Raw genomic sequence first — 21,742 nt, 5'->3', positions numbered from 1 at the left:
CTCATGTGCATATACACATTGCATTAGTTTGCCAAATCTCATTTACCTTCAATCCATTCCTAAAATGGGGAGTTAATGTCATTTACTTTTCTGTTTTCCTTTTAATATTGCAGTGCTGCATTTTATAACTTATTATTCCCTGAAAATGTTTCAAACTCTAAGTCAAAACTTTTTTAATATGGTAAATATGTCACCTAGATCAATCAGCGCCATTATGTGAGCTTTATGAGCTTGTTTCTCTTGGTAACATTTCTCATCCTCTTCTTAAATGACCAATGGGAATAACATGAGGCATTCCATCTATGTCAACGAAAATGTGCTTATTCTGAAAGGTTCCTGGGACATTGCCAGTTCTGGAATCATGGCATCTTAAATTTAGATATTGACCCTCCCTGGACTATTTTGGAGGTGGGACATCAAGATTTGACTTTCAACCTAGAAGATACCATCCTTTGAGTACCAGCTTAATTTGTCTTAAGTATGATTTATTAAGCCCTTTACTGGTTATATCCCAGGACTGTTAACTTAATTCTGATATTCAAGGCCACTTTCCCATTGTCGTCTATGAAATGGAAAGGGTCCTTGGGCAAAAGCAATTATAATGTTATCACTGGTGTCTACTCTCTAGATTTCTGTTCAGTGATTCCTTGCTAATTTTGCTTTGGAGGAAATTTATTTTTTTTAATACAGCTAACTGCTTTAGGTACCTTCATAACTTGGGTACAAATTATTTAACCTATCATGTCTACAAGGAGAAATTAGCATCTACTGATTTTAATTTGTTTTTATAGTTATAACTATTTTAGTATCTACTCTGTTTCTTTATTTTCTGTGTAAATTTCTTTTATAGTTTGTTTTTCAAAAATATGAATTTAACATAAGGTTTCCATGTTGGTGCAAAGAAATCTGCTTCATTCTTTAATCCTCTATTTTTTCTTTCTTTCTTTGGGAAAGAATTAACAACTTGAAAGTAATTTTTAAAATTAATGCTCTAAGAAATCACAGTTATGTTTTTCTTAAATATTGTTGATTTAAATGCTTAGCAGGAAAAGATTTTCTCCCACTCTGTAGGCATTTTTCTCCCTGCTGATAGTTCCTGTGCTGTGTAAATACTTTTTCATTTCCTGGGTCCCATAGGCCTGCACAACCAGGGCCTTTTACCACTGAGTTACCTTATCAGACATGTTTTTGAAGCAAACATTCGTCTTGACATTTGCTTCCTTTTAAAGCACTGTATCAATTGATTTTAAATATGTTGTCTATGCTTATAAATCAGTGGTAAATAGAGCTGACATTTTTACTTGTTAGTTATAACCTTGTAACTTAATGGATTTTGATTTTAGAATTTTTAAGATTTCCACTTAGTTTGATGAAATATTTTCTTCATTATATATTTCTTTGTGTATATATAATATATTTCATATATGTACATATATGAAATCATATGTACATATATGAAATACATGTATATATTTTATATGTGTGTATATTATATATGTGTACCTATGGTATATAAATGTTATTTATATACACATATACACATGTATGTATATATCATGTATATGTATTTATAATGTATAATATATAATTTTGCATATAATTTTCATATAATTGATAATATATTTATATATAATATATGTATACATGTAAATATATATTTATATGTGTGGTATACTTATATTTCAAAGGTACTTTTCTAGCAATTCAGATTTCTAAGCCAGGAGATAATAGTTTTACAAACTTATGTGGCATAAGTAGATGTTTTATTACCATTGATAAATAAGGACACATTAACCAGTGTTCAAGGTTTTGACGTAATCATTGTGTGTTTATTAACTTGTTGAATATTATTGCCTACTCTTGAAAAGAAGAAGAAACCCTGAGAACATTTGTTTCTTTCTCAGAGTATAAATTCAGTTATAAATGTCATTGAAGCAGCTTGATAGACTTTAATATTGGCTTGTGATGAGAACATGCTTCTATTTTAAATAAAAGTCTGGCACAGCTTGCTGTCGATCACACAGGCACATGGAATGACAGTACTCTTCCAGAAGCAGTTTTAAAATTGGCTAACTTAGAAGACATTGCTGGAAATGGCAGTTTACCTTCTGATGTTTCTTTTTAAACCTGTGTATAAATATCTGGCACATTTTGTTGTGAATATTCAAATAACAAATTGGTTCGTGAAGTGAGCACAAGTGCTCCCTGACTGAAGAAGTTTGTTCTGTTCCTTCAGAGACAGTGGGTAAATAGTTTAATGAAGATACTCCAGCCTTTCCAAATCAGAAATGTATTTACATGCAAACGCATACATGCACAATGTTCTGCTCACTCAAAAATCCTATGGGATCTTTCTGTCAATACTTAATATCTTTATCTTTGTCTCTGTTTGCTAACTCTTTATACTGTGAGTACATTGTTCTTACTAAACATTATCATGTTGAAAGCATTAAGTTGTGTGTAATTTGACATTCTTGTATCATACATCTTATGAGACAATGTTCTAAGATTTGAGTGTCCACTTCATGTTTTTCTATCATTTTATTTATATTTCTGGCTTTGTTTTGATAATAAAAGTGTTACATCCGGAAGGTCTTTTCTTGTTTTGAATTATTCCTTGATAGAGAGAAGGGCTCAAAAGTTACCCTAACAAGGATATGCATATTAATGCTGTGAAAGGCTTCCAGAATTAGATTACTTTAAAAGTTAATACATTTAAAATGGATAAAAAAAAATCCTCAAAAAAAAAAACTATTTGCCAGTTCTTGCCAGTGTATGCATAAGTTATGTGCACGTGTGTGTTGCTAAAGCTTAACTTTTATTTGCTCTCATTTAAGATAAGAATGATAGCTTTCCTTTTAAATAGAGATTAATTGATGGTATTTATTTTTCATTTGGATACTTAGTCCATTATCATTATTGAATGTATCTATCATTTAGTGACTGCACTTTTTTCTAATTCTGATTGAGAATCCAGATTTTATTGTTATTATTCCATTCCTTATTCTTGTCAGTTATTTATTCTTTCATTGTTCTTTGAGTAGCTACCCTAGAAATTACAATACCAATTATTTCTTATTAAAGTCTACTATAAATTAGTGCTTTTATCAATTCATGGGTAGTGTGGGACTCTTAGAATGTTTAAATTGGTCTTTTGTATATATTGTCATATATTTAAATTTATATTTATTGGACAATCACAAATCATTATTGTTGAGTATGCTAGCAATTATGCAGTTAACTTTTAATATTCCTACACAGTTATCTTTTTTGGTGTTCTTCATTCTGCCCTGTATTTTGTGTTAATCAGGAATCATTTTTGTTTTAGAAATGTGTATAAAAACTACACAGAGAGAGAGAGATATGTAAATAACAATAACCAGTGAAAAGGACCATAAATTTGGAAGTTACTATAATACTTGTTAAATTTCTATTCTTGTATCCTCTAATCTCTCTTTTGAAAAAGTAGCTATTCTTATGTTTAATCTGTTAAAGATAGAGCATTTTTATTCTTTGTTGTTTTAATTTTCTGTGGGTTTTTTTTAAGCTGGCATTATAGCTGTGCACCACATACCGAGGCTGTTTAAAAGTAACTAGCTATTCTATCCATAGTTTTGTATTTTTTGATTTTTTCCCAATCTACCATATTTAATCTGCTTTTCAAAAATAATAGCAATAACAAATTCCATTTTTTTATATTTTCTTGTTATGTATCAGTTTGTGCACGAGACATTGTATACATATACAATGTTTTGTGTGTATGCACAGGCATACTAACAAATTTTCTAGAAGACACAAAATCAGTTCTGCAGCTGACCTCATTACCTCTAGTAATTATAGATATGTTTCCTTGCATGTCTAGGTCTGTAATTACAGCAACTGGAAATACATTTTGCCTTTCTAATACTTGTGCATGAGTTTCCTTTTTTTCAATATGTACAGGTAACATTTCAAATACAAAAGTTTCTGATTTGAGAAAATAAGAGAACATATTCAGAATGAGAAAGATTCCATTTTCAGTGTGTTTCTCTGTCATGTTTAGACCTGAGATACAATACAGTTAATCTTGTCTTTGCACCTTCATTGCAAGGTCAAAAGTTCCGAAACAACAACCTAAACTTGAGACCCTAAAACCAATGGTTCCTGTGCTAATTTAGTGGGCATCCTTTCTAAAATTTATGTATTATTGTATATGTATATATTATCTCTGCTTGGGTAGATTCATGTGACAGCAACCGTGTGGAGATCAGAGAAAAACTTTGTGTTTCAAATTCTCTCCTTCCACCCTTACTGTGTTCTTACATCACACAGCAGTCGGTGCCTTTATGCATAGAGACATGTCACCAGTGCCATGCATATTTAATGTGTTTTACAAACCTGAGGGTTCCTATTCCATGCCTAAGTTAATTGCAACATTTTTAAAACTATTTCTTGCTTCCTAGCCTCTGCTGTTTTCTATTGAAAAGTCAGCTGATCTTATTTTTTTTTGCTTTTTTTTTATTCGATATATTTTTTATTTACATTTCAAATGATTTCCCCTTTTCTGGCTTCCCACTCCCCGAAAGTCCCATAAGCCCTCTTCCTTCTCCCTATTCCCCCATCCACCACTTCCCACTTCCCTGTTCTGGTATTGCCCTATACTGCTGCACTGAGTCCTTCCATAACCAGGGGCCACTCCTCCATTCTTGCACATTATTTGATGTGTGGATTATGTTTTGGGTATTCCAATTTTCTAAGCTAATATCCACTTATCAGTGAGTGCATACCGTGATTGATCTTTTGAGACTGGGTTACCTCACTTAGTATGATGTTCTCCAGCTCCATCCATTTGTCTAAGAATTTCATGAATTCATTGTTTTTAATGGCTGAATAGTACTCCATTGTGTATATATACCACATTTTTTGTATCCATTCCTCCATTGAGGGATACCTGGGTTCTTTCCAGCTTCTGGCTATTATAAATAGGGCTGCTATGAACATAGTGGAGCATGTATCCTTATTACATGGTGGGGAATCCTCTGGGTATATGCCCAGGAATGGTATAGCAGGATCCTCTGGAAGTGATGTGCCCAGTTTTCTGCGGAACCACCAGACTGATTTTCAGAGTGGTTGTACCAATTTGCAACCCCACCAGCAGTGGAGGAGTGTTCCTCTTTCTCCACATCCTCGCCAAAAAAATAAATAAATAAAAAGAAAAAAGAAAAGTCAGCTGATCATCTTTTTTTTTTTTTTAATCTTTTAAGGTTTCCTTCCTAACCCTAGGTCCTTAGGGCCAGAATCTGTAGTGCGGAGAGTTCTTGCCACAAGATACTAATTTCCTGTCCTTCCCACACTCTTTCTCCAGGAGAGAAAAAGTATTTTTTGAGCAGGGCAGAGCAGCTCATCTGTCACTATGGGCAGCAGACTTCTCTAAGTCTTTTTATTAGTGTTGGGAACTTATCAGTTGGTAAGATACTGTCTTTTATTCTCTTCACTGTGATTGGGATTTAGACCATCACTCCATATCCTTTTTGCTTACTAAAACTCTTTCCTTTTGATTCCTCCTTTTTTCTCTTCCACATTTTACAATGGATGTTCTCTCCTGCTATATTTTCCTTATTACTAAATCTGTTCTAAGTTGGTACATGTGCTATTAAGTTTATCTATTAACTTATTATATTATTTTTAATTTTATAATTTCTGAGTACTTTATTACTAAATGTTCATGTCTCTAAATTTTTCTTTTAGATTTTCTTCTTTTATTGAAAAATTTTATCATACTCAATATTGATCATGTTTTCTCTTTCCCCAACTCCTCCTAAACCCTACCCACTTCCCTACCCACTGACTTTGTTATTTGCATTCTCTCTCTGTCTCTCCCTTTTTTCCTCCCTCCTCTCTTCCTTCCCTCCCTCCCTCCCTCCCTCACACCTCTCTCCCCTTCTCCCTCTCTCTTTCAAAAACCAAACAAAAAAACAACAAAACTCCACCAAAATGGAAAACAAACAAGCAAAAGACAAATGTTACTTTCTCTTTTTTGTTTTTTTGGGGCTTCTTGTTGTTGTTGTTTGGGAGGGGGTCAGAGGGTGTAGAGACAGTTTTTCTCTGTAACCTTGGCTTTCCTGGAACTCACTCTGTAGACTAGGCTGGACTCAAACTCAAGAGATCCATTTGCCTCTGGCTACTTTTTTCTTAAACATAAAAATTAGTGCTCTGGGGAAGTAGCTTAGTTGATAAGTGCTTGCTGCTTAAAGTACAGAGGCCTGAATTCAGTCTCCAGCACACCTCCTAAGTGCTAGGCATGGCAGCCTGGGATTGAAGCCCAGCACAGAGGGAGTGGACACAGGCAGTTGCCTGGGACTCACTGGATACCTTTCTTAGCATACTTGGGGGCCCAGATTTCAGCCAGAGAGCATGTGTCATCAAAAAGGCTCCTGAAAAACAATACCTCTGTACTTTACACATACATGTGTACACACACACACACAAACACACACACACTATCAATCAAAATTATTCTAAAGTTTATTTCTGATTTTTTAAAAGACTATTTTGTTGCGTGCTTAGGGTTTTGCCCACTTGTTTCTGTCTCTGAGAGGTTCTAGAAATTTTTACTACATATATTTTCTATAAGTATTTGTATTAGTTCTCCAGAAAATAGTTTCTCCCAACGAACATACTTAATAGTTTTCTTAGAAGAAGGACAGATCATTTTAATGAAATAGGGTATTGAGGTGACTCAGCTGGGTCTCAGCATCTCTCATAAAACTTACAATCTTTACCAGTGTCACCTCAAACCAGGGTGGCCTGCCTGAGCCATTCTTCCTTTAGGAAGAACAAATAGGAATGCTGAGAGTCTTCTTCACATCTGGTTCTGTCTTATTCTGAAGTCCCCTTAGGAAACACACATGTCGTTTAAGTTTAGGAAACAGAAAAATAAAATGTATCATTGCATCTTGTCCTCACCCATCTCTCTTCCCCACTACCCACAGCTCGCTGCCCCTCCTTCCCTGAGTAGTCTCTCAGCTGCTGTCCTGTGTATGGATACCTTCACTTTCTGCTATCTGCCTTTGTTAAGATTTTGTCTTCCTCTTCCACGGTCCTTCCTGTAATGCACACAACACAGACACACACACACCTTACATCTGAAGTCTTTGTATAAAAGAAAATATGCAATATTTTCCTGACTCTTCTTTATTTCACTCAGAACTGTGCCCATGAGTTCTAATGACTTTTTTATTTTTGTTTTACTGCTAAAAATGGCATTTTATCTGTAGTATAATTTTCCTTAAAAGGCCATCTGTTGATCACATCTACACTAGCTCCATTTGTTAGAGAGCAGCAATAAAGTAACCTGTGCAAGTATCTGTGGGAGACCTTAGGGTTCGCTGGGCGTACTCAGGCATGGGTTAATTCGGCCATGTGATAGAGTTTTAGGGGTTTTGGTGGTGGTGGTGGTTGTTTGGTTCTGTTTTTTTGTTTTTTTTTTTTTGTTTTTTTGTTTTTTTTTTTGAGAAATCTGTGTACTCACCTCCGCCGTGTCTAGGCTAGTTTAGAATGCCAGCAAACGTATAGTATATATGGTTTCTCTTTATCTGTATCCTTACTTGCATTTGATGTGATTTGTATTCTCATTTGATAATTTCAATATATCAACTACATCTAGAAATTCATCTATTTCTTTTACTTTTTTCAGTTTAGAGTAATAATATGCTTTTAAGGTATATCTTAATAATTTTATGAGTTTGGTTGATATCTGTAGTAATGGTATCACTTTTGTCTTTTATTTATTTGTATCATCCATATCCTTGCTTTGAGGCTTCAAAGAACCCTTTGTTTCACTGAGTTTTGTGTTTCTTGTTCCCATTTTATTAATTTTGGCCATATTCTTAATTATTTCTTTACATCTATTGATTTCCATCTTTTTGGTTTGTTCTTGTTTTTACCAGGCCTAGAGGTATATCATTAAGTTGAGTATTTGATATCACTTTGAATGTTTTAATGTAGGCATTTGGAGCTATAAAACTTTCTTCTTAGAAATGCTTTTATTGCATCCCATAGGATTTGGTATAGTCTATTGGTTAGTTTTTTTTATCACATTGACACAAGCTATAGTCATCTAGAAGAAGAGAATTTCAGTTGAAGAAATGCCTCCATTAGATTGACCTGTGCTCAAGCCTTTGTTGCATTTTTGTGATGTGGGAGGGCCTAGCACACATGGGATAGATAGTGTTGCTCCTGGGTCCTTGGTCCTGAGTTATAGGAGAAAGCCATAGGAGGAAACCTGTGAGCAATGTTCCTTCATGGCTCTGCTTTAGTTCCTACCAGTAGGTTCCTGCCTCAAGTTTCTGCCTTGGCTTCCTGTAATAGACTGTGACCCAGAATATATAAGCCAAATAAATCTTTAACTCCCCAAGTTGCTTTAGGTCATGGTGTTTTGCCATAGTAATAGAAACCCTAACTAAGACAGTTTTAGTCTCATTTTCCTACTTGATTTTTTGATAACCAATCTCATCATCCAGTAGAGTATTGTTCAATCTCAGTAAGTTTGTATGTATTCAGTTTCTTTACTGATGATTTCTAGTTCTAATCCATTGTCAGATATAACATAATAAATTATTTAAGTTTTCCTCTATTCACTAAAACTTGTTCTATATCCTACTGCAGAATAATTTTAATTTCCATAGGCTACTAAGAAAAATATAATGTTTTGATGGAATTCTCTCTCTCTCCCTCCCTCCCTCTCTCCCTCTCTCCCTCCCTCCCTCCCTCTCTCTCCTTACCTCCCTCCCTCTCCCTTCAGATTTAACGACGATGAATTCCTTGAGTTTGTTCTTACTATGGAAGTGTTTCTTCCTTCAGCTATAACACATGGCTGTCTGGGCTGGCCCTTCAATGCTTGGGATGCATCCATCTTGTCCAGGCTCTTAGGGTTCCTGTCTTTGGATCTACTGTAACTCTGATATATTCACCTCTGTCTGTAATTGGTTCTTCTGTCTTACATATTTTTGTCCTCTATGCTTTGCATTTTAACTAGAATAGAGGATGGGGTAGTTCTTTTCCTGTCTGGCCTGTTCAGTAGTGTAATACCTCTTGAGTCCTGGAAGGGCAGCTCATTCTCTTGTTCTCAATTTTTCGTATATGATCTTTTTTGATGTATCATTTATGCCTCTAATCTGATGTTCTCTTTGTTCATCCCCATGATTCATAACTTTTGTCCTTTAATGGTGTCTCATTGGTTTCATATATTATTTTGTACATTGTTTTATCTTGATAGCCATCTCAAAATCTATCGTGTCTTATCCTCCATCCCTGATACTCTCTTGCAAGTAACTCCTGGTATAAGAGAAGCTTTCTACTGTGTAGGTTTGGGGATTTTTGTTTTGCTTTGGTGGTGGTGGTGGTGGTGGTGGTGGTGGTGGTGGTGGTGGTGGTGGTGGTAGTGGTGGAGGTGGAGGTGGTCGTGGTTGTGGTGGTTTGTGGCTGTCTTAGTTACTTTTCTATTTCTGTAAAGAGACACCATGACAGAGGCAACTTAAAGAGTTTCTTGTGGCTAACAGTTTTCAGATGAGGCTGATGATCATGGTGGATACACGGCAGCAGGCAGACAGGCAGACAGGCCAGCTTGGAGCTAGATCAATAGCTGATCTCTATCTGATCTACCAACACAATTCAGACAGAGAGGGGAAGGAGAGAGGGATAACTGGGAATGGCATAGGCTTTTGAAACTTCCATGCCCATCCCCCATGACATACCATCCTTCCCAAACAGTTACACCAACTGGGGACCAAACATTCTAGTATTTGAGACTCTGAAGGGCATTCTCATTGAAACCATTGGCTTACTGATGTTTGCATTTCTGAAAGCTCAGTTTTATTTTTTCCAAAATTTTATCTTCTCTCTTTTGAATTCCTCTTTCATATCCCATATTGGCTTCCTTATTTCACTCAGCTATTTATTTGTATTCTCTTTGAATTCATTTAAGAAATTATTTGTATCCTCTATGATTTTGCTAAGCTGTCTTATAAGTATCCCTTTGACCTCTTTGTATGAGAGTTCATCTGCTCTGCTTCTCTGAATCTGCTTCGTGGCTGTGGAATAGATATGTTTAGAGGCATCATACTTCATTTATTTCATGTTTCTTTTATTTATGTTCTGGGGTTTGTTGTGCATCTGAAGTTATTTAATTGGTCTGTTTTTGTATCAGTTTTATTCTCTCAGTTGAAGTATTTGTAATGTTCTACTGGGACAAAGTATATGACAAAGTTAAGGAGCATAGTGCAGAAGCTAGGGAACTGGATGTGATCGCCTGCTCTGCTCTCACACTAGTATATGACAGGCAGCGCCAACTGCAGTGGTAGATGGACCCACTGTGTGAATATTGTTGCAATCAGTTTAACAGTCATTTCATTTCAGTGACTATGAGAGGGATGCAGGAAGAGGACAGTGTTGTGTACTGAGACATTGTTTACTAAGGGTAGAGGTGGACAGAAGCAGAGTAGGTGAGGATAGGATTAGTATTACAATAACTGAGAAGAAAGTTAAGGGAGTTAAATTGGATGGAAAGGAGAAATTGGTGTCAACAGAATTTAAAGTGTCAGCTAGTACCCACAGAGCTTAGGCATTATTAAACCTTTGCACAGTTATGATTCAGAAGAAAAAAAGAAGGAAATGAAGTTTGACTGCGGAGGAAAAGATACGAGGTGTATGTAGGGAGAATAGCAGTGAGTAAATGATAGAGACCTCCAAAAGGAGCATAGAATCTTAGCAGGAGATATAACAACTAAAACAAGACCTTTAGGTAATATCTGTACACAGGGGAAGTTAAAATAATTAAAACTAACATAAAAAGACAAAGTGAAATTGAAAGTACAGTGGATTATGAAGTGTGATTCCACAATGTTTCTTCCTCCAGGATGGGTTTTGGATCCCTTCCCTCCGTGTGATGCATCATGGAGTACACAATACTGAGGGTGGGGAGGTACAGTATGCAATTGTGGTCCAAACCTGTGAATGCAGATCTGTAAGTGTACAGTGCCCAGGGGAGTTTAAGCAGATCATCTTTGCATTGTGTTTCTGGCACAACTCAGATCAGCAGTGTAGTTCTCAGTTCCTATGCTGTTCTTCCTGTAAGCAATAAGGAGCCCTTCGAGGTGCCCTGCAAGCTACACTTAAGCAGCCACTGCCAAAGCTCTACTGATGAGCATCCACAATGTGCAGCCCTCTGTCTGCATCTCCACAGCTCCTGGTTCCAGTTAGACACACCAGGTGTACAGGGGAGGAGAGTGGTAAATCATGCTGGTGATCCCTGCTGACCTCAGAAGAGGTACATACGAGAATCATTCTTCAGCTGTAGGCTCTATAGCCTACACTCATCACCTGCCTTTCTACCCATGGTTTATCCAGACCTAGGTAGCACCTCTACAATTATCCTTTCTCTGGCTGTTCAATTAAGGAGATGGAGAGGGAGCGGGGTTTCTGGCAGTTCCTCGTAACCCCAGCGAGAATATCTTCTTTAGATTCTTCAGCCTTCAGGCACACAGATGGCATTGACCTGCCATCTCATTGCCAGGGTAAAGGTGGGGTCCAACCCTTGGTCTGTCCAGCTAACTGTTCTTACAGTGGGATGGGCATGGGAAGGATGGACAAACTTTCCTGGTAGTTCCCACTGACTGCATGAAGTCTCATCACAGCTGAGTGCAGGCCATGGCTCCTCCTTCCTCCTTCCTCCTTCCTCCTTCCTCCTTCCTCCTTCCTCCTTCCTCCTTCCTCCTTCCTCCTTCCTCCTTCCTCCTTCCTCCTTCTGTTGCTCCTGCTTCCCTGTAGAGCTATCACCTACCATAATAAATTTGTTTTCAGCTGTTGTCTTGGGTAGGATGGAAGCTATGGTTTATTATTTTGTTTTTCACCAAGTCTCACTGATGGGTCTTCTAATCCATCATCTTACTAGGGAAGTACTCAAGCCCACATTCTTGATTCTTGAAATTGTCAGTGCTTTCTTTACCAGAATCAAATTTCAAGTTTTGTGGGTTGCATGGAGAAGACTGACCAATACAGCGATATACCAGTGCCACCCAGGAAATAGGAATGGCCTCAAAGAAAAACTTTGGGAGACAATATAGTATCATGGTCTGGAAGCCTTAGTTTTGCCTCTCTGCCTCCACATGAATCAGGTAGAATTTTTTAGAACTATAAAAGGGAAGTATATGTGTACATGTTTCAGAAATCCCAGTTTCTGACAACTTTCCCCGCCCTGGAGTTCAGCGCTCTAAGTTAATATTTTCTTTTTCCTAGAACATTATTCACATCTATAGTTATGAGTTTCACATGCATACAGATTTGAAGATGTGGCAACTCCATAATAGTTTAGTTCTATAAGGGTCTATATATATAGTTAATAACAAACAGAGATGGAGGAATATCACATGCCAGCAGAAATCTCATCTCAAACTAGAAGCCAGTGTATGCATATGGCCTAGCTCAAGGTTAACAGTCTCCATGAAACTTAACATGATTCTCACAAGAATACCGTGACCATCTTCAAGTACTTTCCGCAGTTAACCAGAGGACCTCTCACAATGCCCCACTACTGAAAGGTTTCACAAATCTTCCCTGGAGATGGAGACCAGCTTGCAACACTTGAATGTGTTTTAGTGAATACTAAAACTACATCCAGACTACACCAACCTTCCAACATATTATAGCACACCCGCCCCTCCTAATGTTGATCTAAAACTACTTCATTCCTGGTAGTGGATGTCCGGTTCCTAGCACTTTATCATTGCCAAAGCCATGCTTATTTCATCAGTCATCTGCCTATACTTGTAAATACATACTTAAATGTCCATAAACTATGTATCTGAAGATAAACCAATTTGATTCATAATACAAAGTGGTAGGTACATCATCAGGAATGAATATTCCCATAAAGTTGAGTTTTGTTGCCCTCTAGTGGAAATTTTATTGAAATGAAATAGCTAGAAAGTCAGACTTAAGTTTCAGAACAATTTTTTTTTTATGATACAGTGCACACAGGCTAGCTTTGGAACTAGGGTAGCTGACTTTACTACTTAGACTCTGACTCTGAAGTCAGCTGACCTCCAGGACTATGTCAGAACACTGAATTCTAGTTTCCTTCTACAGAAAGCTCTTTCATTCATGTTTCATCTGTGGCAATTTTCACGCTGTAATAACAATTGAATGGCACATGTATGTGTGCTCACAAAGAATAAGGGATTTACTTTGTTGTCTTCCACAGGAAGAGTGGTGAACTCTGACCTAAGCCATTAAATTGTGTTGCTTCGGGTAAAGCAATTAGCCATTTGTTTCCAGTTATGAAAGAGTTAACAAAATTATAATGTTAAGATTTTATTAGCTTTACACTTGGTAAATCCAAAACAATCAACTCAGAAACTATTGTAAATAATAGAAATAAAGTGATATTATTTTCTAATGCTAATGTGAAAGATCCAGGTGATCTCCAGTTTTCAAACTATCTTGAAAGTACAGTGGTGTCATAGCTCCCACTCTAGAGAGCAAACATAAATGTGTAGAGATAAGTGTAAACGAAAAGTGAAGGACCTAAATCAGGACAATTTTAAATTACATTGCATAAGACTGAATCAATTGACTCATTTGCATAAGACTGAATCAATTGACTCATTTCTTTGCTAAGAAGAAAGCATTTACAAGGGTTTTTATATAATTTTGTAAAATTAAATCGTTTATTCAGAGGACCAAGAGAATTGTGTCAACCGTATGAAAAATTGTAAAATTTCTAGAAGAAAATCTGACTAATGCCAATACCTTGGGCAAAAATAGCTTTATGACCTCAACATATTAAGGCGAGAATATGCCTTGACCTTCCACAGCAAATTTAAATAACAAATAACTAAAATATTTTAATATTCTGCTTAAAGCAATAAATAAATATAAAAAATAAAAGTTCTATTTAAAAAATAAGGAATGTTTCTGCCCTGAAAAACGATAGGAAACTGGGCAATCCCTAAAATCTGCATTACTGTCATACAAGGGCAGGGCATTTGATTTGAGTCTTCTGTGTTTTACTGGATCGTGACAATAGGCCAGAAAACAGGGTATGTAGACATTAAAATCCAGAGAAGAGCGGCATCCAACAATTAAACAGGGACAGCAAATCCAAGAAAAGTGACTTAGACTAGGAAAGGGAAAACTAGGAAACCATTAAAAGGGCCTTCTGGCTCTGAGGAATGCAAGGGATGTGCTGCCTCAGAGTAGCAGATAGGCCTTGTGAGACAACGACAACAAAGTACGAAAGTGACTGTGTCATAAAGTTAAGTCTAGCTATACTTGTGAGCCAGTGCTGAGAATAGCTAAGTGGGTTAGAGGGTAGGTGTGAAGAAATTGTCTAGAATATAACACAACAGGTAATAGAAAAGGAATCTGGAAAGCAAATATATACAAACCATGAAGAACATTGTCAGTTCTACTGTCTGTCTAATAAGCTTCTAGAAAGCTGAGCTCAGGAAAGACCAGGGTTATATGTAAAGAAAAGGTTTCAGGAAAAAATAGAAGGTAGATGTGCTGCCCTTAAATCACTAATGCCCAGGAATAGCCATGTACATTAACTAAATAGTAAAGGATTTTTTGCTTCCATGAGAAAATGTTTGTGCCATATGTATTTCTGAGTGTGATGGTTAATATGTATCTAGTCGTTCATCATCTAAGAGTGCAGATAAAATACTTTGAGACACACATACACACACACACAAATGAAAACTGTTTTCCTCATCAGGGACACTACTGCCATTTCTCACAGGACACATTGTCTGGTCCAGGTCCTCATCCATTTAATTCAAACTAATTCTGGCGATTATACTGACCACTAGAGGGAACCAGTAGACCTACTGCAAAATATGCTTAGTGTTGATAATCTGCATGTATTTCTGCATTAAATCTATTTCAACAATGAGAACGATGCCTAGAGACAAAATAGAGAAGAATTCTTTCCAAGATCTGGGTAAATAATTGACAGAGTTTTTGTGGTACACAAAATTGCTAAAGGAGAATAGGAAAAACTGCTTTTAAAAAAATCATGATTACATAAGCTCTAAATATAACATAGAAAATACTGCCTCCTGGAACTTAAACATGTAACATTCAGATTGAAAATCTAGACAAGAAAAAGAAACAAGGGTTAGTGGTTTTGCTAAACTCATTTCTGTGAAGACATCACATTAAGGACCATCTCCAGCTAATAACCTTATTTAGAGAGATCCTGTTTGTTTATAACATAAGTGATGTAAATAGAAACACTAACTTCAGGTCAAAATATGGCATCTTTCCATATGTTATTCATCTCTGAAGTTGTTCATATATAAGTCAGATAATGTGGGTGACTCCAAAGTACTGGGCCCAGAATGTCAGATCTCCCTTAAGACAGATTATATTTACATTCCACTCATGTACAGCAAATAGAATTATTCTAGTCTCCTTTGAATAGCCCCAGAAACTAAATTCCAGGAGTAGATGGATTGAATCTCTAACATGAGGAAGTGATAAGTTATAGAGAAACCACTAATATCTCCCAGAAAAAAACTCAAGAAACATTTGGCAAATGAATGGTTTGATCTCTTTCTGAATTACAGTATGCTCTCACTCAAAATAAAATGCTATCCTAAACTAAAATAGGATGATAATAGACTAGACTAAGGCATGAGCCGATCCAGTGAGATGGGGACCTTATCTGTGTCTTCCATCTCTGGATTCTCAGCATAAGCAAAATGGGCTCTCTGATTAGATTCTAGGGCAAGGTGTAAACTTATTACTCATATTAGAAAATAGGGATTACTTAAATACATGTGTGCATTTCTTCACTATGAGGTATGGTGTAAGTATTTGGTACTTAATTACTACAGGTTAAACTTTGTAATTTTAAAATATTTTACATATAGTATATTTTGATCATATTCTTTTCTCCTTCTCTGACTCCTCCAAGATTCTCCCCATTCAACTTCATGCTTTATTTTCTGGCTCAACACACCACCTCTCTCCCTCCTTCCCTCCCTCCTCCTCCTCCTCCTCTTCTTCTTCTCCTCTGTCTCTGTCTCTGTCTCTCTCTCTCTCTCTCTCTCTCTCTCTCTCTCTCTCTCTCTCTCTCTCTGTGTGTGTGTGTGTGTGTGTGTGTGTCTGTTTTCTCCCTCCCCCCCCACCCCCATCCAGAACAAAACCAAAGGTCAAAATAACCAATGAGACAAAATATCAAAACAGAAGGTACATACAAAAAATAGAGTTGAATTTGTGTTGGCTATCTGGGCATGGGGTCTGGAGTGTGGTTGGTAGACCTGTGATACTCAATTATGTTTTTAAAAATTGCTTGCCTCATTAAAAGCTCTTGTTGCCTTCTCTTTTCTCTTAAAACATTATTGACGATAATGTCAATAATCTAGCAGTAACATGAACGTGTGTTTCTTTGCTCTTCCTCTGTAGGAGACTTATGACTCCAATCATGTATGCTGCCCGAGATGGTCATACTCAGGTGGTTGCTCTACTTGTTGCTCATGGAGCAGAAGTTAACGCCCAGGATGAGAATGGTTATACTGTGAGAAATGCTTTTCAGTGTTGGCTTCTATTCCTGAGACATTGATACTTTGCTATTATACTAAGAACCTACACAAATGGCTAGTTTGGTTTGGTTGATGTTTACCATCTAAGAGTTAAAGTCATAGAAGACGTGGGCTGGGTGAGAACACTGTGATGGGCAGAGCTTACAGAGGAAGGAACTCTTTGACCCTTGATAAAAGAGGCTGCAACACACAACAAAACCAGGCCTCAGGAAAGCGCACACAAATTCTTTTATAGAAAACATCTGTAGTGGCAGATAAGTTCTTTATTCCATGACAGTACTTAACTGCGCAAAACAGTGTTTGGTTCAGTAAAGTCTGTAAGTACAGCTGGACATATGTTTACTTTATATTGTGCAATGAGGAGATTGCATCACTCTGCTAATTAACTATGCTCTCCTTTTTACTGTGCCATAAATACCGGTGAAAATATTTCTTATCTGTCTCACATGAAGCCCTTTTTAAACAGTCTTCTTTCCCACACTTACAGGCCTTAACATGGGCAGCGCGGCAGGGTCATAAAAATGTAATTCTGAAGTTGCTTGAACTTGGAGCTAATAAAATGCTACAGACCAAAGATGGAAGGACACCAAGCGAGATTGCAAAAAGAAATAAACATCTCGAGGTATTCACCTGTGAACTTTCTATGTCATCATTTTATCATGTACAATTTTTATGTTGTCACAGTTTCTAAATATAACAATAGCATTTTGAGCAATTATTGATTACTTGAATTTTTATTCTCCAAGCAGGCAATAAAACTCTTCTTTGTTAGAATATTCATTTTTAAATCAAAGCATTGATATTATAGTCATTTAAGTGATGTGAAAAGATGGCAAACCCTTATTCTGTCCCTAGACATGACACTATAATAGCCATAGACTGCTTTGAGATGCACACTTAGGGTCTGTGTATACAATACTCATGCTAGCTGCTGCTACAGCAAGGATTGCCTTACTATTTATAAATAATTGTTTAAATGCTCTATCTCATCTGGAAAATATTAATCGCTATCCTTGAATTTTGAATTTCTGAATTGGTATACTTTTATTATTATTTTAGGTTAAGGAAGTATTTACTTGATTTTATAAAAGTTTTTTTTTTCAGGATAAAGCATTATGAATCTTTGAACCATTTATCTTGTTAGAATTTTCCTTCTAAACAGAATAAATAATATGTTCACTTCTTTTCAGTGTAAAGGATAATAATAATTAATGTGGAACTTTTTTCAGATCTTCAACTTTCTTTCTCTGACTCTAAATCCATTGGAAGGAAAACTTCAGCAGCTAACCAAAGAAGAAACCATTTGTAAACTGTTGGCCACAGATTCTGATAAAGAAAAAGATCACATATTTAGGTAATATATTTGAGCTTAACAGAATGCATATGAAATGTATGTTTTATTACTTATAGTACATTTGGCAAGTTATATAAGATATGTGATATTTTAAACTTTAATAAGCATTTTAAAATGCCATATCGAAATGTTTGGATTTTAGATGCCTTGTTCTCCAGAGTTTAGAAGAGTTTCATTTAGTTATTTACTTAACTAACTCTCACTTTAATATATTTATTAGTAAAACATCAAATTTTACTTTAAGGAGACTCAAGATTGTATTTGTATTCAAACTTGTTTGTGTTAGATCTTATTTTCTACTTATTTTTAGTCATCTCTCAGGTTTTATAAATGAAAAATTTGAAAGAATAAATCCCTGAAGTCTGTTGTTCAACACATGACTAACCAATCGCTAGTTACTACATTGAGAGTGTCTATCTATTTCATGTTTATTGCATCAAAAGATATTTCTATTTGCAACATTTCATGACAGATGCATACTGATGAATATTTAAATCTAAGGAAAGATGAACTTGATATTACCACCCATGTTTTCCCTTTCTTTGCTTAAGAAACTTTGTTGTGGGTTGGAAGTGTAGTTCACTGCTCAGATTATGTGAAGCTCTGAGTTTAATTTTTCAGCTTTGGAAGGGAGGAGGCGAAAGAAAGAGGAAGTAGTAGGCAGGACAGAGAAGGGGACAGAGAACCTAATTTGTTCCTTTGATACAACACTTAAACGTTCTGTGTAAACTTACAAATAATTCTGCCTGGATTTGTTCTTAGTCATTTCCATGCCTGCTTGAATAGACATGCACAAAAATTACTTATTTTTATAGTCTTTTCTGAAACTGACCTTGCTATGATATGTTATAGCCCATATACCGCATTTGGAGATCTGGAAATATTTTTACATGGCCTTGGACTTGAACATATGACAGACTTATTAAAGGTAAGATTTCATATGAAGCAGAATGAGTTTTATGTTCATACTTAGCATAACATGTTATATTGAAATAAAATTAAACTTTATTCACAAGCATGCTATTTAGTTCTCCTTCATTTTTAGACTACCCTATTTTAATTATAATAAGCACTTCAAAATTTTATTAACCTAGAAATTTATATAAATTAGAATCTGTCTGGATTTCACAATTTCTGTCTCATTAATCTGTACACATTTAAGCCCTATCCTTAGAGTTATTGCTTTGTGTGTGTGGAGTACTAGAAGCATGATTCTGAACCAGACAGTCCTGTAGCAGATATTGATTAACTAAAATGTGTTACTTGAATATCATTTTTTCTCTATGGCCAAGTATAAATTGCCCTTGTAAGACAATTACTTAGGTTAGATTATATACCAAGAAGTGTATGTCTTTTAAGCATGCATTGTGGTGTTTGAGTAGATGGCAGTTGTTACCAGATAGATAAGGATACTTAAGACAAATTCTCCTAGGAAAATGAACAGTGGTACAGATATTTCAGAGTTGGATTCATTGTTCAATGCTGAAACTTATATCTGAGAAAATCTTTGATCAAAACTAATGTTATTTATAGTTTAGTTTAATGCCATCTAAAAATTTAAATATTCATAAAATACAAATTTTGTCAAGAAGTTTCTAGAACATTCTCTTTTTTTCCTAAGGAGACATGGGCACTAGCCATTTTCTTTGATTCTGGAGACATAGATACTACATGCTTTTGTGACTATATACTATCTAACTAATGATGTGTACTTTAAGCTACATACTCTGAACACCCAGAAGGTATTTGAGAAAACAGTTCAGTGACACCTTACTTTTCTGCTTTTCTGTGAGTTATTCACACTGAGTGGTGGTGGTTTTGTTTTTTTTTTTTTTTTTTTTTTTTGTCTTTTGTGCAGGAAAGGGATATAACTTTAAGGCACCTTCTGACCATGAAGAAAGATGAGCTTACAAAGGTTAGTACACATATAAAACACCAAGTATACTCCTTGATGTTTTTAAACTTACACATTTTTTTCTATATTTAAAACTCTGGCTTTATAGACTGGTCTTTTGTGGGTTCTTTGTTAGAAACAACAGTGAATTACTAGGTTTATATTGTACCTCAGTACTAAGTTGCTTGAAACCCACTTAAAGACTTAGAGCATGGGGCTTCCTAGTTCTTACATCTTAACTAGAACTGCTGCTCATTTGCAGATGGGAAGTGGATTTGTAAAGCAGGCTACTTTGAAGTAAAATGTGGGTATAGACTTAGTCTCCTAATTAGCACTGATTGTATTGTCACAATCATCATTAATAATTCAAAGTAGGTGTGGGAAGTTTTAGAGGAATGTTGATAAGGAGGATGTTTTAAAGTAATGTTGCTGTGTGAACACATGAGCTTCCTGAAATCCACAGTCACTAAAACCAAAGTAAGTCACTGTTTAATAACTAAATCTAGAAAAGGAATTTACTTTAACATTGAAGGTAAAATATAGGTAAAAAAATTAATTCTCACTTACCATTAATAACACCCTAAGCAATATTTTACAGGAAATACTGTATGTTTTAAAATGATAACATTTTAAATTATAATTAATAATAGCACTTTGAATTAATCACAGTTCTCATTTTATGTTGCAAAAAATAACTATAGTTAATTATAAATCTACCATTTAAATGGTATAATTTTTGAGGTACAAACAAATAATATGCTTAAGTGCATTATTTTACAATATTTGTATGTTTTGCAAGATATAGATTGATCTAGAAAATGACATTAGTATTCTCAAATTTAAAATTACCCAAGTATAACTATCTTACTGAACCTTTAAACTATTTCTTCTTAGAATGGAATCACAAGTAAGGATCAACAGAAAATTTTGGCTGCTCTTAAGGAACTAGAAGTAGAAGAGATAAATTTTGGGAAATTGCCTGAAGTGGCAAAGTTGGAAATCAGGTAAAATTGTCAGTTTACATTAATATTATTTACAACCAAGTATTCGTTTTTTAGTTTAGTGCCTGAGTATTTGATTTAATGCTACTGTTTGCCCAAGAAAATGAGTTTTTAGATATACAGTAGTCTGAACCAGATGCATTTTATAAAGTTAATGTTTATAAAATTATTTTACAAAGGAGCAAAACAGTGTGTCTTGTTAACTTGTTTCAAAACAATTTGTACTTCTGTTTTCATTGCATCTTGCTAAATAGTATCACATAAATGATACAACATTTTTCCTAGCATAGATTTGAGTGCCTTTAAATTATGTTAGATGTCAAACTGAAAAGTATGGAACTGGAATCATGCTGCAGTTGGTAAAGGGCTTTCCATGCAAACCTGAAGCCCTGAATTCAGTCCCTGAACAAGCCGGTCTCCCCCAGACAAGCCAGGCGTGTAATCCCAGTGTTGGGGAGGCAGCGATGGCAGAGCCTTGGAGCTCTCCAGCACAGCCGACTCAGGGAGTCCCAAGCCACCAGATGCCCTGTCTTTAAAGAACAAGATGACCAATAACTGAGGAACTCTGGTGAGGTTGCCCCTCAGGCTTCCATATGAAGTACATGTGCTCATACATATTCACACAGATACACACACAGATGAAAGGGAAGAAAGAAAACGTGATGATAATTTCACAGCAGCCACAAAGAAAACTTAGGTTCATCTTCATTTCAGCCTCACTATGTAGGAATTGCATCTAAGTTTACAAGAGGCATTAATCTAAGTTTTTCTTTGTGCTTTACCTAGGATTGGTATTGGGGTGACAGCACTATAAAATGATTAGGGAATTATTATTCTCATCCCTTTTCTGGACAAAGTTGTAGAGACTAGTGTTTGATTTCTTTAAACATATGTAGATTTCTGCACTGAA

The 21,742-nt window shown here is 35.7% G+C and overlaps 1 protein-coding gene across 2 annotated transcripts in view; it reads left to right on the top strand.

Annotated features, from left to right (window-relative positions):
• Asz1 (ankyrin repeat, SAM and basic leucine zipper domain containing 1) overlaps window positions 1-21,742 on the top strand; it is a 47,646-nt gene that overhangs the window by 11,325 nt on the left and 14,579 nt on the right. For both annotated transcript variants that reach the window (XM_052173277.1, XM_052173278.1), the window contains exons 5-10: window positions 16,447-16,558; window positions 17,071-17,205; window positions 17,813-17,937; window positions 18,790-18,865; window positions 19,796-19,852; window positions 20,726-20,835. In XM_052173277.1, coding sequence (XP_052029237.1) covers window positions 16,447-16,558; window positions 17,071-17,205; window positions 17,813-17,937; window positions 18,790-18,865; window positions 19,796-19,852; window positions 20,726-20,835 — 615 coding nt within the window. The remainder of the gene's footprint in view (window positions 1-16,446; window positions 16,559-17,070; window positions 17,206-17,812; window positions 17,938-18,789; window positions 18,866-19,795; window positions 19,853-20,725; window positions 20,836-21,742) is intronic.

The sequence above is a fragment of the Apodemus sylvaticus genome, chromosome 2 (assembly GCF_947179515.1).
Source record: "Apodemus sylvaticus chromosome 2, mApoSyl1.1, whole genome shotgun sequence".
Lineage (NCBI taxonomy): Eukaryota > Metazoa > Chordata > Mammalia > Rodentia > Muridae > Apodemus > Apodemus sylvaticus.
Note: the sequence above shows the minus strand (reverse complement) of the source record. Positions and strands in the feature narration are given on the sequence as shown.